Source organism: Xiphias gladius, chromosome 5 (genome assembly GCF_016859285.1).
Source record: "Xiphias gladius isolate SHS-SW01 ecotype Sanya breed wild chromosome 5, ASM1685928v1, whole genome shotgun sequence".
Lineage (NCBI taxonomy): Eukaryota > Metazoa > Chordata > Actinopteri > Istiophoriformes > Xiphiidae > Xiphias > Xiphias gladius.
The window spans coordinates 10,023,503-10,039,104 of NC_053404.1; the positions used below are offsets into that span (position 1 = coordinate 10,023,503).

Here is a 15,602-nt window from a genome sequence, read left to right on the forward strand (position 1 = left end):
TCTGAATGTTAAGACAATGACATGTCCCAGTTGCATCAAGGTTGATCATATACAGTATGCATTCTTAATCTCAAACATCTCCTTAATCTTGCTTTTTGGGACTCACTGCGTGTTAATGTAATGTAGTGCATAAAATATTGACAACCAGTTTTTCCTGTCTCAGCCTTTATATGCATTGCTATTGGATTCATTAGTCAAAATGTCCTAGCGGACCTCCAAGTATCCACATGATGGTTTTTAGGGACTGTTTTAAGTACTTCTATATGTGCTTTAAACTATACAATTCATCAATTGTAGACTTGCATTGCCACTAAGGACATATATTCTGGAACATGTACTCTACAGTCCCGCAGAAGTTGTAGGAGAAATAAAGATCAGAATGGTAAGTTACATAAATAATTTAAGATCAGCCCTGCCAGTACAACTATCCGGCATTCGTCAGGGCATTTATGCACCTAATGAGGACAAATATTTCATACTTCCTCCTCTCTGCTCAATGGAAACATTAACCTTTTCTGAGTGCAAATGTGTGTGTATGTCTTTCTGAGCCAGTAGATCTGAGACCAGCTCTCCGCAATAGACTTTCTATCACACCTGCAGTTCCGATTGATTGTCTCAGCTATCAGCAATTAAGCCCTAGTGATGAGAGCGGGAGAGGGAAGGAAGGGGGAGGGAAGGAGAGGTGGGCGGTAGCCCCCCATGGCCAACCCCCACCCTACCCAACTCCTCTCTTGTCAGCACAGGAAAGGCTTCACTCAGCTGGGGTGCGTTTGGCCTAGGGCTGGGCTCACTGGTGGAGGTTAACTCCAGCATAAATAAGCATCTTTGGACTCATTACAGGGATTAGAGAGTAATTCGCCTGCGAGGAAGGAGACGACTGCCAGGGTTTTGGTACAGTTTACTACAGTCTTATAGGGGCGAGGGCCCTAGAGATTACAGACGGAGAGAGATGGAAAGGCAGCAAAAGAGAGAAAGGCCAAGGGAAAAGAGAGGCTGGCTGTCAAGTCTGTGCATTTGTGTGTGAGTCAATCCAAGCCCCCGGCTGCCCCCTTGATCTTGAGCATGTTGGGGTGCTGTGAAAATGGATAATGGGAGTTAGAACGACCAGGCCTGTCTAGAGAGAAGTGTGCTGATTGTTATAACTTTCCTTCATCCCTCTCTCCTCTACTTAACTAAATAAGCACCCAAGAGGTAGTACTCTATCAATTTTAATGATGTTGAAATACAATTTAGGCACAAAATAAACAACAAATGCTAATTTGGCAATGATGAGAGGCAACATAAATTCCTCCCATTATTTATTCAGCTGACTTTCTGCATTTTTCATCAGAACAAATATTCCCATTTCAACAAACACACACTCACACACACACACACACACACACACACACACACACACACACACACACACACACACACACACACACACACACACACACACACACTAACACAGAGCCAATTTGGAGCATAAATCAACATGTTCACTCATCAAATATATGCTCTGTGTGCTTCTCTGTAGTCTGTCCAGTGCACCAAAGACAAATAGTTCTGTTCAAAGTCCAGCTGGAGAAACAGAAGGGGCAGAGGATAGTCAATATATGCAGACATACATTAAACATAACAGGTCGATGTGTGTTCAGAAAAGACACAGACATCAAAAAGACTTTAGTCCAGTCATAAACTCATATACGACTACCTTGTGAATCTTTCAAAGAGGAGGGCTTCTCACAGAACAAGCGCTATAAAACCCTTTTCTTCATGTTTTAATATAATTCTTTCCTGTGATCAATTTATCAAAATATTGTAAACTTTAAGATAAATTTCCATAATAACATAGGTGGTTAGTCTGTCATGAGTCTGTGCACTGTATGCGCATTCAATCAACACCAATCATCTACACTTCCATCCTGACTGGCTCAGGTTGCCCTGTCTCTGCACCACAAGTGGGACAGGTGAGACAAGTGTCTGCAATGCTGTGGCTTTTGATGCAGTAGTAGCAGAAAACATGTTGGCAGCCCACTGTATGAGGCATGGTCGGCCACTCTCCGCACAGTCTGCACTCTTTCCACACCCTTTGCACTTCTCTCACTTCCTCCCCATCAGCACTTTCTCCCCCAAAAACAATCGAGGACACTCTTGCCTTCAGTTTCCTTACATTGATCAGTGGTAACAGGAAGATGAGGAACTCAGCAAAGCCGTGCCACAGCAGCTCCCGGTTCATGTACTGGTAGGTTATGTCCCGGACCGCTCTGGACTTGCTGAAAACTGCCTGAGCTCCCACAATCCTTTCAGCCAGGACAGGATGGCAACCTTTCCTTAGGAACACAAGGAAGTTGATGAGTCTTGCGAGCTGGGCAATACTAGAAACAAGGGTCAGGCAACTACGGAGACCCTGTTGGAGCAAACCACTGATTCTTACATACACAGGCCCTGCTGAACACAAACCCAAGCACAGCAGCAGGTTATGGTAACGCTCCTGGAGCCAGCTGGGGCATAAGGTGAACAGGGCAAGACCCAACTTCTGCCTGCGGGATAGAGGTTTGTAATGGGGAGAGGAGGAAAGAGTGCTGTGGTAGTGCAGACTCAGTAAAGACTGGCCCACAGTGGCGCTGCTAGAATACAGTGTGAACCTCCACAGGAGCAGCTGGAGCAGAGCCCTCAGTTCAGGCTCCAGAGAGGTGAGCAGGCCAGGGCGGCAGTTCTGGAAGCACTGGGAGAACTGGGTCCATACCAACTGCTCAAGGGCTGAGTCTAGCTCAAGGGCATCCAGCTGGCTGATGCGCAATACCGGGGTCTGCAGCTCAACATCAGTTTCTGGACCAGAGCTTCCAGCTGCCTTTTTTTGGTTGTCCATGCTTTCCAAACCTGTTGAAAAAATATATGAAGATATATGCGTTAATCATGTTTTTCGGGTGACTACAATTTTGCTGTTTATATATCATGCAGAAAGACAAAGACATTGAGATACTTTTGCAGCCTTAATCTTATTTTTCTAGATGTTATGATACTGTATTCACCAACTTTATTGTTCACAAACCAAACTTTGGAGAAAAAAAAGTTTAAAAAAAACGTTGAAGCGCACAAGGGCAACAATAAAAGTGATCAGACAGGTTTCAAACAAATGAAACATTTACAGATTTAAAAAAAAGAAAAGAAAAAAAGAAAAATTTATTTTCTTTAAAACTGCCAAAAATAGAATACTAAAATCTCTCATGACTTTACATTATTAAATAACTTATTAAAATACAGACAAAACCATAATTGATCTCTTGAAGTTATTAACATGAACAAAATATATACAGAGACACAACCGTTAGAAGGACAGCTCGATTTTTGCGAGGAATGAGGCCCCAGAGATGAAGCTGATCCTGTTTGGAAGGTTATTTTTTCTTTATACATAGGAACGGAAATCACTTTTCACATGTAAAACCCGTCCTTAATGCAACCTTTGAGTTGCGCAATGCAGAGGAGCAGGGGGTCTTAGACTGCTCTCTCCAGTGAATAAACACACACAAATAAACACATAGACTCACACACACACAGGAGCTAAAGCCCTGGGGCTCTTGGTGCCTGCTCCCTCTGGAGATAGGGGTGTGTGTACAAATCACATCACTAGGGATTAGGCTAACGGCAGAGTCTCTGGTACACCGTAAACATCTGCCAAATGTGGAACAATTTTCCTCCCCCTAGAGTCAACTCCATATGGGATCTCACCATTGTGAAGTCTGGACTATTTTGCACTGCATACGTTTCCAAACTGCTAACAGTTCCCCTGGTTTTATCTGCCCTTTCCTCAAATGAAACGCTTAAGAAGTGGAAGACTAACTAACACAAGAAGAGAGACAGAGCAAGAGGGCCACAGAGAGGCCCTTTTTTGACAGTGGCTTGTTGGTCTTGCTGAACAGGATTTGTCACGAGGCTTTAAAAGACATTACAGCCAACAGTTTTGACAGAAAGAGAGAGAGATGATAGTCACTTTAGATGTTGCTCGAGGAGGTAAAAAAAAAAAAAACATTCTAATATGTTGTGGCAATTCTTGGGTTTATTGTGGTGCACAGGACCACCATTCATGATGTTTCAACATAGCCAGGGTACACCGTCCAACCAAGTTAGAATTAGCAAATGAATGAGAAAAGAGTGAATTCATGCTAAAGTAAGCAGGTGTAACAAATTCATTAAGCTGCATTTGAAATGCTGCCATGTTTAGTGACTAGAACCTTGCCTGTGATGGAAGTAGGGTTTGGATTAAAAAAAGAGAGAGGTAGTCTGAATGTGTATGCTAACCAATAAACGGTCTCCATTTTTTTATCTTAATCTGAAAGTTTTTCCTTGATGGGAGAAAGTGTGCAGATTAATGTGCCTTTGTGTGTGTAAGTGCCTCTGTGTTTAGATGTGTGTGTGACTATATGTATGTCAAGGGTAGCCTTGATCTTTGCAGAGCTCTAATACAGAGCTAAGTTAATCTATCAGTCCATAGTTACACACACACACAAATGCGCAATCACACAGCCAGGTGGAAGAAATCCCTGTCACAGCAGAGGCCCTCTTGGGAAAGTAAACCCGGCCAGGTCCAATATTCTTTTCAAAGCCTTTTATCGAGCAGTTTACAAGTTATGAATGATTATGTTTTATTTGGGAAAACACGGTATTGACAGCCACCTATCAATAGTAATGTGACTATTGTCAAGGGTCTGTCAATATTAATGTAATTATGATGTAGAGGGATCAGAGGGATGCCAGAGTTGGGGGCCAAGTAACAGCTTCTGCCCACTGCCATATCAATAGCTGGGATTGCTATTGACAGTTTCTCTTCAAACTCGCAGCACTTGGCAAATATATAACAAGCAGACACTTCAGTCAATGCTGGGCTGCCTATAAAAATTAAGCATTTGAATTTATAGGGCTTTCATCGTGGACAGATAGAAATCCATTTTTCTTGTGTAATAGTCAAAAGTCACAGTCAATGCCAGTATTTACAGAGTACTGACATGGTGTGTGTTAGAGGACAGACATTACAACATTTGATTGTTGTAATGCATTTGCACACAAAACATATACAGACACACTTTCTCTGATGTATTCATTCACACACACACACACACACACACACACACACACACACACACACACACACACACACACACACACACACACACACACACACACAGCTCTGATGTGATATATTAACTTGATAATTCTCTCGTGGGTCAGCCAACCAACTGACCCAGAAGTCAGGTTAGAAGAGTTCACTGAAAATCAACAGAAAATAACCTGAAAAGTCATGGTTCTTGCTTTTCTATCAGAGCTGTGTAAAACACTTCAAAAACCTCTTCCTTGGGATATATAAGGGTATTTGGATTCAGGTCAGATTAGAGTTTTATTTTCCTCCCCTTGTTCCTGTAGCCTGTGCATCTTGTTCAGACAAAGATAGCACACTGACACAAGGCTGACTGCCATAGTTTACAGACTACAACAACAACAACAACAACAATATCCAATCTAACAGGGAACACACTGTAACATTGCTTCAAGGCAAATGGGGGCCATGACCAGTGTGGGGAAGGAGAGACGAGGCAACAAAAGAATACAGAACATCAGACTGAAGCCTTGCAACTGTGTCGGTCCCTCTGAAAACTAGACAATAGGCTGTGATGACAGCTACCCAACAGAAAGACGGATTGACAAAGAGACAGGAAAAGAAGACTGATACGTCAGACAACATGTCATGAAACCCCAAGCTGGGAGCTCTGAGCTACTGTCTACTGATACAGTGAAGAAAAGAAACTGGGGGAAAAAATAGCTATGGAGAAAAAATGAGGGAAGGGAAAAACAGATAAGCACAAACCTCTCCCTAGGAGCTGACCTTCAGTCTAACGGTCACAATAAAGGGGAGGGAACATTCCCGAGGCATACACGTCTCAGCCATACTCAGGTGCAGGCATCGAGGGAATAGCTTATAGACAGAGGAACGCTGGACTTTCTTACTGACCTTGTCTTTGGTGTCTAGGGATGGGATGAAGGCGTTTAGGGGATGGGGACTAGAGACTTGGGGATGCTGGGATGGTGGAGTATCTCTGGGGGATTGCATTTTGCTTTTTCTGCTGCGGACAAATGCTCTGAAGCTGCTCACAAGTCTATCATTCCATTCCAGTTGGAAATTGTGTGGCCAAAAGTCTTGATTTAGCTTCCTAGATGGTGTAGTGCTCAAATTCCTAAGCACTTAGATATGGTTGTTAGAATAAGATATTTGCTGAAATAATGCATAAATGTTCACTTGGCTTTTTATGATGCTTGTAGTGAGGAATAGGCTATGCATTGGCAAAGCATGCTGGATTACAACTTTACATTTTCTTCTCCTGCTCATGTGAATTAATTTGTGTAGAAGCTGTGGTGGCTAAAAACCTTTTCTCTGAGCAGTCCAGTCTCTATTTTCCTCTCTCCTGCCCCCTCACTTTATTGCCCTTCTTTCGCCTGGAATGAGAGCGAGCCTATTAGCCAAGGTCTGCTAATGTCCTCACTATGAAAACGGATGAGAATGTCAGATTTAGAACTTCTAAGACAGTGATGTCATACAGCAGACCACAGGCATTACAGGGATGCTAAGATTACCCAGGCGGTAACCAGACTAATTGTTATGAGTCTGTTTCATGAAAAATGAATGTGTGCAAATGCACAGAGGGGTCTACAGGCTGTGTGTGTGTGTGTGTGTGTGTGTGTGTGTGCGTGTGTGTGTGTGTGTGTGTCCCACACTAATGCTTTATCAAGGCTGTCCTCTCTCTCTAATCACCGAAGACTCCTCTGAGCCATGGGGTAAGGGCCAAGTTAATGCCTGAACACAAAAAATACACATCAGTTAGAACAGTCAGTCTGACACACAAAAATCTGCTCTGCTTAATCTGGTTTGCTCGGAAGGTAAATTATTTAAGAGAATTAATTGATTTCATGAGTACGAAGGTTGAGTTTGCCAAGGCTGTATGAGCAATAAGTACAGGGGTTAGCAAAAAACAACTTAAAAAGTCATGAAAGATTTAGATGGCAGAGAGGCACAATGAATGTGGAAGAAAAAGCGGAACAAATAAATGAGAGAACTGAAGTTGTGTCTTTCTTAAGAGTCAATGAGAAAGCACTGGGGCCTGACCTCATGGAAATAAAATGTCTTATCCTGACGAATATTTGATCAGCACATTTCTTCGCTTCTCTGTATGCATGAATAAAATAGTATTAAAAATTTTGTCTGTTTTTAAGTCTGTGTAGCAATTAAAATGTGTGTAGAAGTGGAAAATTCTAAATTGAGAGGGAGCTGTTTTTTTGGCCTCCTTGACACTACTTTCAGGATTTCCTCTTTGATATGTATCTGTGAATCGATTTGGGGAATTGTTATTGCTGCTGCTGCAAATTCGGAAGTTTAATGCACTGATATCCTGCAAAAACAAGAAAATAATGTGCCTTCTGGCAATGTACAGGTTGTGCAGTGCAAATATGGAAATAAATCCCGTGATGCTTAAGAGATAAACGAATATAATGCACAGACTTTATCAAAACTAGTTTTGCATACCAAATATCCTACATTGCCTCTCTGTAATAACAGTTAGATTTATGTCTGCAAGTTCCTATCAGTACGTTACCATATGTAAACCTGGCAAGTATATGGTAGATTCTAGAGTAGTACTGAAATGACAAAATTAAAAACAAACAAACAAACAAAAAAACAACAAACAAAAAAACCCCCCCAACAAAACAAAGTCAGAAAATGATCTGATGACACATTATTTAATGAATGAATTGTTAGTCCAGTAAAATGCTTAATATTTGCTTATTACAGTTTTTAAAATGTGAATATTTGATTACTTTTCTCTGTTTCCTGTCATTTTAAATGGAATACCTTTGGCACCGTTGGTCAGAAATATATAAACATTAGTTGTAGCCTTAGGTGATTCTTTCCGAGTGAACAGTTAACCCAACTGCCTTTAATCGCTCACCTTCATCTGGAAACTGTACAAAATGACCTCATGACCCTAGAGTGAGATCACAGCCCAAACTAACTTCAGTGACTCCCTTAAAAACACACTCATTACACTGTTTAGTTCCAGAGGCATACAAATATACTTCAATCAGATGGTCTACATTCTCTTCATAATGCATTGTCTCTTAATTTTTTAGCTCGCGGCCATGAGTCTTTAACAACAATAAAACCCAAATCTGCTCCATTCTGATAATAAGGTGAGAGCATTATGTGATAATCACAGTGGGGATTAGGTTTTGGCAGATTGCGTGAGAGCAGTGCAGTCAAAGCCACTGGAAAAGAGAGATATAACCAAGAAAAACAGATAAGAGTAGAGGAGTGATGATTGGGATGAGAGAAATGAAGTGAACAGTCACTTGAAAATCAATAAGATCGACTCTGCCTTGAATCTCAGTGTGGAAGGTTTTGATCTCTGGTACTGATTATTTAGGGGAATAATGGAATTATTTGCAGAGCAATAGAACATACTCTTGAAGGAACACACCATCACAAGGTTACCATCCACAGTTGCATTTGGTAAATATATCTGGACAAGACTTGCACTGAATACCAACTCACAGTGGCTGGTCATTTGAACCGTGTGCACTATACACATCAACAGACATCAACAATCGAGTTGATTACCAGCCGCAACAGCAGGGCCGATATTGTTTTCACCTAGTGAGTTTTGTGTCATCATGGCAAAATGCGGTCCTGGAGACAGGGGCGTTGCAAGATATAGTCACAGAACTTTACAGGTGTGTAGTTGAGATCACTATGAAGGCCGAGTTCGGAGATGGGTATGGTCCGAGCAAGGGTGCCGGAAGTAAGGAGATTGGAAGTAAGGAAAACGCCATTGGACTCCCACTTTACGCCCCTGGCACCATTTAAGACAAAGATCACTATATCCCAGTTTCAGTTACTCCCGTGCATGCTAAGACATTACACATAAACAACGTCTGTCAGTAATGACCACCGAGTACCTTCTGCCTTACTATCTTAACACGCTGACGGGCGTCAGCTGTTGTGATCTCATCGCAATATGGTATCTAGTTTAAAATGCAAACATGCAGGAAAAAGGAATTGATAGCGCTATAGAGACACGACACTGACACTACACAGAAACAAGGAGGTGATAACGATGGACCTCCATTTAAACACTGTTTAAACGACCACAGGTTAAACGAGGCAGACGCGCCGCATTTGAGCTTCCTGTGGAAATACAATGGTATGGATGAAAATAGTGCAGACTTGAATGTTTTCTAAACAACACGGCAAATATACATTTACCCATTTCTTTTCAGATGAAAGGCGAAACCCACGTTACCCAGTCCTTTCTGATAAAAAGAAAACAAACAGTATTTCCGGGTTGTAAAAATATACCCCGCCCCTTAAAGAAAACTCACCAATGGTGTACATAAACGTCACGTTTACGAAGCCTCTGGTCAAAATGAGCCAATCAGTGCCAACGCATCGGCAAACTGGAGGGGTAGGGTGAGCAATCTGGAAGTCAAGCTTTCGCAGTCCTCCGTTGTAGTAACGGTACGTAGCCACGAAGTTTTTGGTGAAGCGACTGTAATTGACATAAAGTAACACAGATATTCAGATAATGTCTTACATGCACTCGAAATGCATGTCATAAGGCATAATGACTTTTTGCAGGTTGCTCTACAGTGGTCTAATAATGTAAACTATAAGGCTGTGCAAAGATTTAACCAAAGAGGAAAGCTGTTATTATGAGTGTTAGCTAGCCTTTGTTAGCTTTTTCAAGCCTGCAGTTTGTTTCATAAACAGCACAGGTACTTTGTTCAAACAATACTTAAGTAGGAAACAAGTAGGAAAAGTAGGAAAAAACACAAGTAGGAGCTGTCGGGACAGGGAAATGATACTTTGAACCTGCCCTCTCCCTCAGGAGAAGTAGAGCTGAAAGTGGCCACTCAGGGACCTGGGACTGAGACAATAAAATGAAACAGCTTTTATATGAGTTCAAAGGGCTTTACCAGTAGAGGTTGAAATGGTGGGAGCTGGAAACCAGTGTAACGCCAGACCAACTCCTGCAGGTGAGTGAATCTGTGGAGCAATGGTAGTGTTGACGAATGGTCTTAAGGCGCTGGATTCAGGCTCTGGTCTCTTTGGAGGCGTGGGTTCGAATTTCAGCGCCGACATAATGGCAATTGCTGAGTATGATTAGTTAGTGCAAAAATAGCGCAACATCTGCTTCAGCCTGTGTGACATAATATTAGTTAGTGATTAAATGGTGAATATATTAGTTAATTGTAAATGTGTACCATCCTCTGTTTCTGCTGTGGTGGAATATACATCAAAAGATCTGATTATTTGTGATGCCAGATATTTTGTACTTTTGTTGTGGAGAGGACAGTGGAGTGAATCAAATGCCTAATCAGTTAAGATCAAATAATGACAGCGATACTGTATTTTTTTAGTGACTAAAATAACACTGAAATCAAAGCGTTGCTCATTTTACTGATGAAACTCTAAAGCCTCCTTAGGTAACCCTCCAGGGTTCTGGACCCCGGGTTGGTTGTATTCATGGGTCCAGTCAACAGCGTAAATGACATTTTTAAAAAAGTATTATTTAGGTACCAAGTCATACCCAAAGTCTCTACAGGATGTGTAGTCTTCTGCTGACATATATTGTCATTAGGTTATCATCCATCCAATACAAATCAAAGAACATCCTGTTCACGGTGACTCGGACATCAGAAGATATCCTCTGTCCTGTCAGACAAATGACAGTAGGAAGCACAGGGGTGCTTTCATAAAGCCACAGCACTTGTAACAGGTGGCAAATTGCATTATGTTTCCATCTGAGGGGCAGAGATCAGGAACACAGATCCACACTCATATTTAAAAAAGAGAGGTTTCTAATCATCAGGATTGTCGTGCGACATGTTTTAGATACAGAATGTAGCCCGTGTGAGCTGAGCTTTGCATTAAAGTGAGTGTAACAAGGTTTATGAGATGGGTTTCGGTTAGCCGGCCCCAGTTGAGGGCCCACTTAACAAGGTTATGTATATAGAACCCAGGAGCTCCCAAGTCTGAAAGGTTGATGTAGACAGTTAATCACAAAGCTTGTCCATTGAAAACACAATGCCCATTCATCTATGAACCCACCCTAGGTTTATGATGTTTCCATGTTAAAACACTTGAAAAACCTCCCGATCAAAGAATTCATATCAAAAAATAGCTTTTCCAAAGCTGTAAAACAGTAAACCAACATGCTATTGATTTTTATATAATGGCTGCATTTTCAGTTCATTACCTTAAAATACAATGTTAACCCTAGAATGTTATCTTAGATACTGTCACATCTCCCGTCTTTGTAAAGTTACTCTCCTTGAAGCTATACAACAGTTTTATATGATGTGTCAGGGGATGGTATAAACTGTTTGTTTACTTTTTTGGCTGTAGGAGAGAGCTGTTTATGAACACAGATGTAAAGGTGCTCCTCCAAGGCAAAATAATTCTGAATTTCAGTGGCGCTCCCCTTTAACAGAGTTGCAATCATTGTATGTATTGGCTATCTGGCTAACTCTACAATTAAAGGGCAAAGTGCACTAACAGGTTTTTTAACTAAGATAAAAGAATTAACTGAAAGACTGTTGTGAAGAACTGTGAGGACAATAATTTAATATACTATGTCAGTTGTGTCTTAGTTGTATCCAACCCTTGTATTGTATTAGCATGTTCAGGTTTTTGTAAACAATAACACTGGAACATAGAAATAAATTCTTCCAGACAAAAGGCAGCAACAGGGAATAGCATCTTTCTGAGCCTGCCCTAACCCCTGACAATCTACCTACTCTTGCCTACTCATGAAGTATTCCTTTTTAATAATACAGTTCAGAGGTCATCCATTGTGAATCCTAGGTGGGTTGCTGTGTGAAAACCAAGAGTATCTGACCTCCTTGTCAGGCAGGACCAGTTTTATATCGAGATTTTGGAGAGTAAAACAATGTTTTCAGTTTCAAAACCATTTCAATACCCCTCATCACATTAGCTGTTGAATGGTATCTTAATATATCAGCAGTGGATTTCACCACCACCACCACAATAACAGCTAGTTGTCTTCAGATGTGTGTTTCTGTCCCAAATTAAAAGAATCATAACCTTTCCTGTGAGACTATTCATTCCCCACCCAATGTATCTCCCTTTTAAATCAGATTCTTCATCTCAGTGGGAATACCCTAAAGACACAAGGGTTAGATACAACTAAATAAATCATACATTTTCAGATTCTGTTATTCTGATTGTCTGGTAAGCTCTCCTGTGTCCCTTGTGAGGCCATCATTGGAAGCGTGTAAGTCCCTGTTTTTCTGTTCAATCAGTTGTGTGTCAAAGTGATATCTGATATCACTTCAAATTTTGATGAATCTTAGGGAAATAATGCATCTCACTCCTATAATCTGTCAATTTCAAAAACACTGATTTGCCCAGTGGGAGTACTACATTTATAGGTCAGAGACGATGACATACTGTCTTTGCATCTCAGTCTCAATGAACTATGTTTATATTGCAGTTAATTTGCAATATAGATTTATGTTCCCTAGCAACTTCTGGCTCTAATACAGGAAGTTGTGTGATGTTTTTATTGCACAGTGGAAAGTTGCAGGGAGAAGGGGTGGCAGGTAGGTATGCTGTACATTGCTTGACTTTATCTCTGTAGACTCGGGTTTGTGTCCCTACCCATACTGTAATTCAGCATTGGCTTCTGGCTATTTATTATTACAACATAACCATGTATTTTAGTTGCCTAAACATAACTATAAATTTGTATATCATGATGTAGTTGCCACAAGTGGATATTGTAGGAAACAAATGGAAAATCCTTGTCATTGAGCATTTTACAGATATGTTTCCTTTTAATATTTTGATATGTTAAAAAAAAAATGCAATTATGTTCCCCCAAAGCATATCAAGCTAATGCAAAATAGTTGTATATAAATGTAATTAATAAGGAAAAGAACAGGATTTCGTCAGTCAGTGGCTCAAATTTTTGAACATGATTTGTGATACACAAATTATGTGTTTACTGCTCTCTTGTTTTAAATATGGATTTTGTTTGTCCTTGATTTGACTGACTTAACAAAGTAAAACAATTTGAATTATAGAAAATAACTGCTTGGTTCTGCTGTCAGCTTGTTAAAGCACAGCAAATAAACCACAGTTTGATCCTGCTGTGCTGTTACTCTTTCAGAAGAAAGAGGATTTCCTGCAGTCTTATGTGAATGACCTCACAGACCAGAACAAGGTGCTAGTTCAGACCACTGAGGATCTACAGATGGAAGCTGACCACAAGCTTTCAAATTTCGGAATGAAGCTACACACCTCTGATTGTATCTTGGATGTAAGGTTTTCTTAATGTTTTTATAGCATTTTGGTTTAATGAGGTAGTAGCCTAGATACAATGTCATTAATTCTTTTGATATTTCTCTATTTTAAACAAATTTGCATCGATCTTTATGGTGTGTATTTCCTTAATAAGTATTGGTGTCTTCAGGAAATAGTCTCATGACAAAAGGTATCACCACATAAAGAGGTGTAGAATACTTTTAGACATATTTCACATATTTCACTGTATGCCCACAATGGAAAAATCCTATTGTACATGCAGATAACATTAACTTGAAAAACATTCTGAGTGGCTGATAAAACACAAGTTTGGAAAATTGGATTGTTATATGTAAAATATATTTTGGAGCATACCCATGGCTCCCCTTGTGTGTGCAAGAACACGAATATATAAGAACATAAATTACTTACAAGCTCAAAGCTTGAGGAAATTAAGAATCAGGCTCAACTGTTGAGGTGATGCTTTGCAAAGATTTGCAATATTAATTTTGGGTGCAAACCCAACTTATTTCCTTTTGGATATTTACTAATAAATGTGCATACTTTCTTATTACCTTCCTGTTTAACCAGGGACATTTATTTAGTATTTTGCAATAAGTGGAGCCGCATATGTCAATAAAATGGAATGTCTACTCATAAACCATATACATAAATACCAACCAAACATGAACACGACAGTGGCAAGAATTTTTTCAAAAGTGAGAAAACAAGAGAGAGAAAAAAAGAGAGAACAGCTCCTGGCTTTCTTTCTATTCTGCAGTACCATTGTCTCCAGGATCCTTTGTTTGTGTACACTACTCGAGGCCAAGGTCTCTTTGACTTTACAGAATCCAATTTGTTGAGATCACACTGAATATGGTTAACAGTTGAGTCAATGGAAATTCTTCATTGTTTAGACAGAATAATATCTCTTTATAGAATAATGGCAATATAGGAAAGCAATTAGGATGAGCATGGAGCCATGCAACAGGTTTCTGTTTTAGTAATGGCAAAAGTTTGTTGAGACCTGGTGTCAAAGATACAGTGAACTCTTTAGGATAAGCTACATGTAAACTGAGAACGGAGTCGAGCAGAGATGGTCCTCTATAATTATCTTTTAATTTTCTGGCCCCAACCAATTTTCTGGAGGAAACTGCAAAATTAGCATTCATTCTTAGTGGACTGGAGTTGGAAAGCTGTGTGCAAAGATGCTCCAACACAGTGTTTTTCCTTTGCTTTTCTGTTTTGTTTTTCAAGATTGCATCAATGCAGGGCAGAATTATAAAGACATCATCATCACTTGATATAGTGACCTTAAGGTATTGTTCCATTTCATTTATGGCAAGGCTTCTATCAAATTTTCATTCTTCTGAGTGGATTTTGCACACAGAAAAATAATTATGGCCTATTATACATCAAATTACTTATCTGCTATTATGGAGATGGTCAGAGGGCGAGCTTTGTATGCTCTCTACACTGATAAAAAAGGTCACTGCAATACAGTGCTTTGCATTTCTAAACATTCAAAGCTGTCAATTTTTAAATTTCATCAGTTTAAAACTTAATTTGGCATTGGCATTGCTTTAGCAACAAAAAATACCAACATCTCCACAGTTTCTCTTCCACAGGGCTTTCTCAGATGCCTTTACTGAATAGGCTGTACAATATACAATGGGATCTAAAAGTCAGACTTTAGAACCCCACTGTATATGTTTCTTGCAAACTATGGCACAATACATGTTTACTGAATGGTGAAAATGGCCGAGACCTTTATTAGTTTTCCAGATTAAAAAAAAATTACTAAATGGAAATAGATGAATAAAAATTTGTAAAACTGATTGTTCATAACAACGGCTTCTTTTGTCAGACAAAGAGACACATTGTGAGGCAACATAATAGTTTGTTGCTGGGCCATTGACCCATCTTCTGAGCGCTTGAATCTCCATTTTCACCCTTTTTAAACGATGCTCTCAATGTCTGTTTATGTTACTTTGTATGTTTTTGGGGTCTAGCTTGGAAAACAAACATAAACAAATGGACTGCCTCAATCAACAGTCTATTAGGGTAGTCAGGGGACAACAGTGTGTTTCTGCTCTGATGTCCATAATGTGAAATCCAATCAAATGAAGAGCATTTAGAGCTACTTATTGACCGTTCCACTATGTAAACGATGTAATAAGCTCTGTAATTGGAGTTTGGCTAACGTTTGATTGAATCGTAGTGTATGGCCTTGTTGATGCACGATAGG

At 40.0% G+C, this 15,602-nt stretch overlaps 1 protein-coding gene across 2 annotated transcripts; it reads right to left on the reverse strand.

Moving 5' to 3' along the window:
• Nucleotides 1–958: 958 nt before the first annotated feature.
• Nucleotides 959–10,127, reverse strand: pex2 (peroxisomal biogenesis factor 2). 2 transcript variants are annotated; one of them, XM_040127235.1, is made up of 4 exons: nucleotides 10,003–10,127; nucleotides 9,409–9,575; nucleotides 2,156–2,865; nucleotides 966–1,563 (listed from the first exon to the last, which is right to left on the reverse strand). In XM_040127235.1, exons 2-4 carry the CDS (start codon nucleotides 9,419–9,421, stop codon nucleotides 1,489–1,491), a joined length of 798 nt encoding a protein of 265 aa, XP_039983169.1. In that variant the 5' UTR covers nucleotides 9,422–9,575; nucleotides 10,003–10,127; the 3' UTR covers nucleotides 966–1,488. The 2 variants fall into 2 exon arrangements, with proteins under 2 accessions (XP_039983168.1, XP_039983169.1); XM_040127234.1 differs by having other exon boundaries at nucleotides 959–2,865.
• Nucleotides 10,128–15,602: the final 5,475 nt, after the last annotated feature.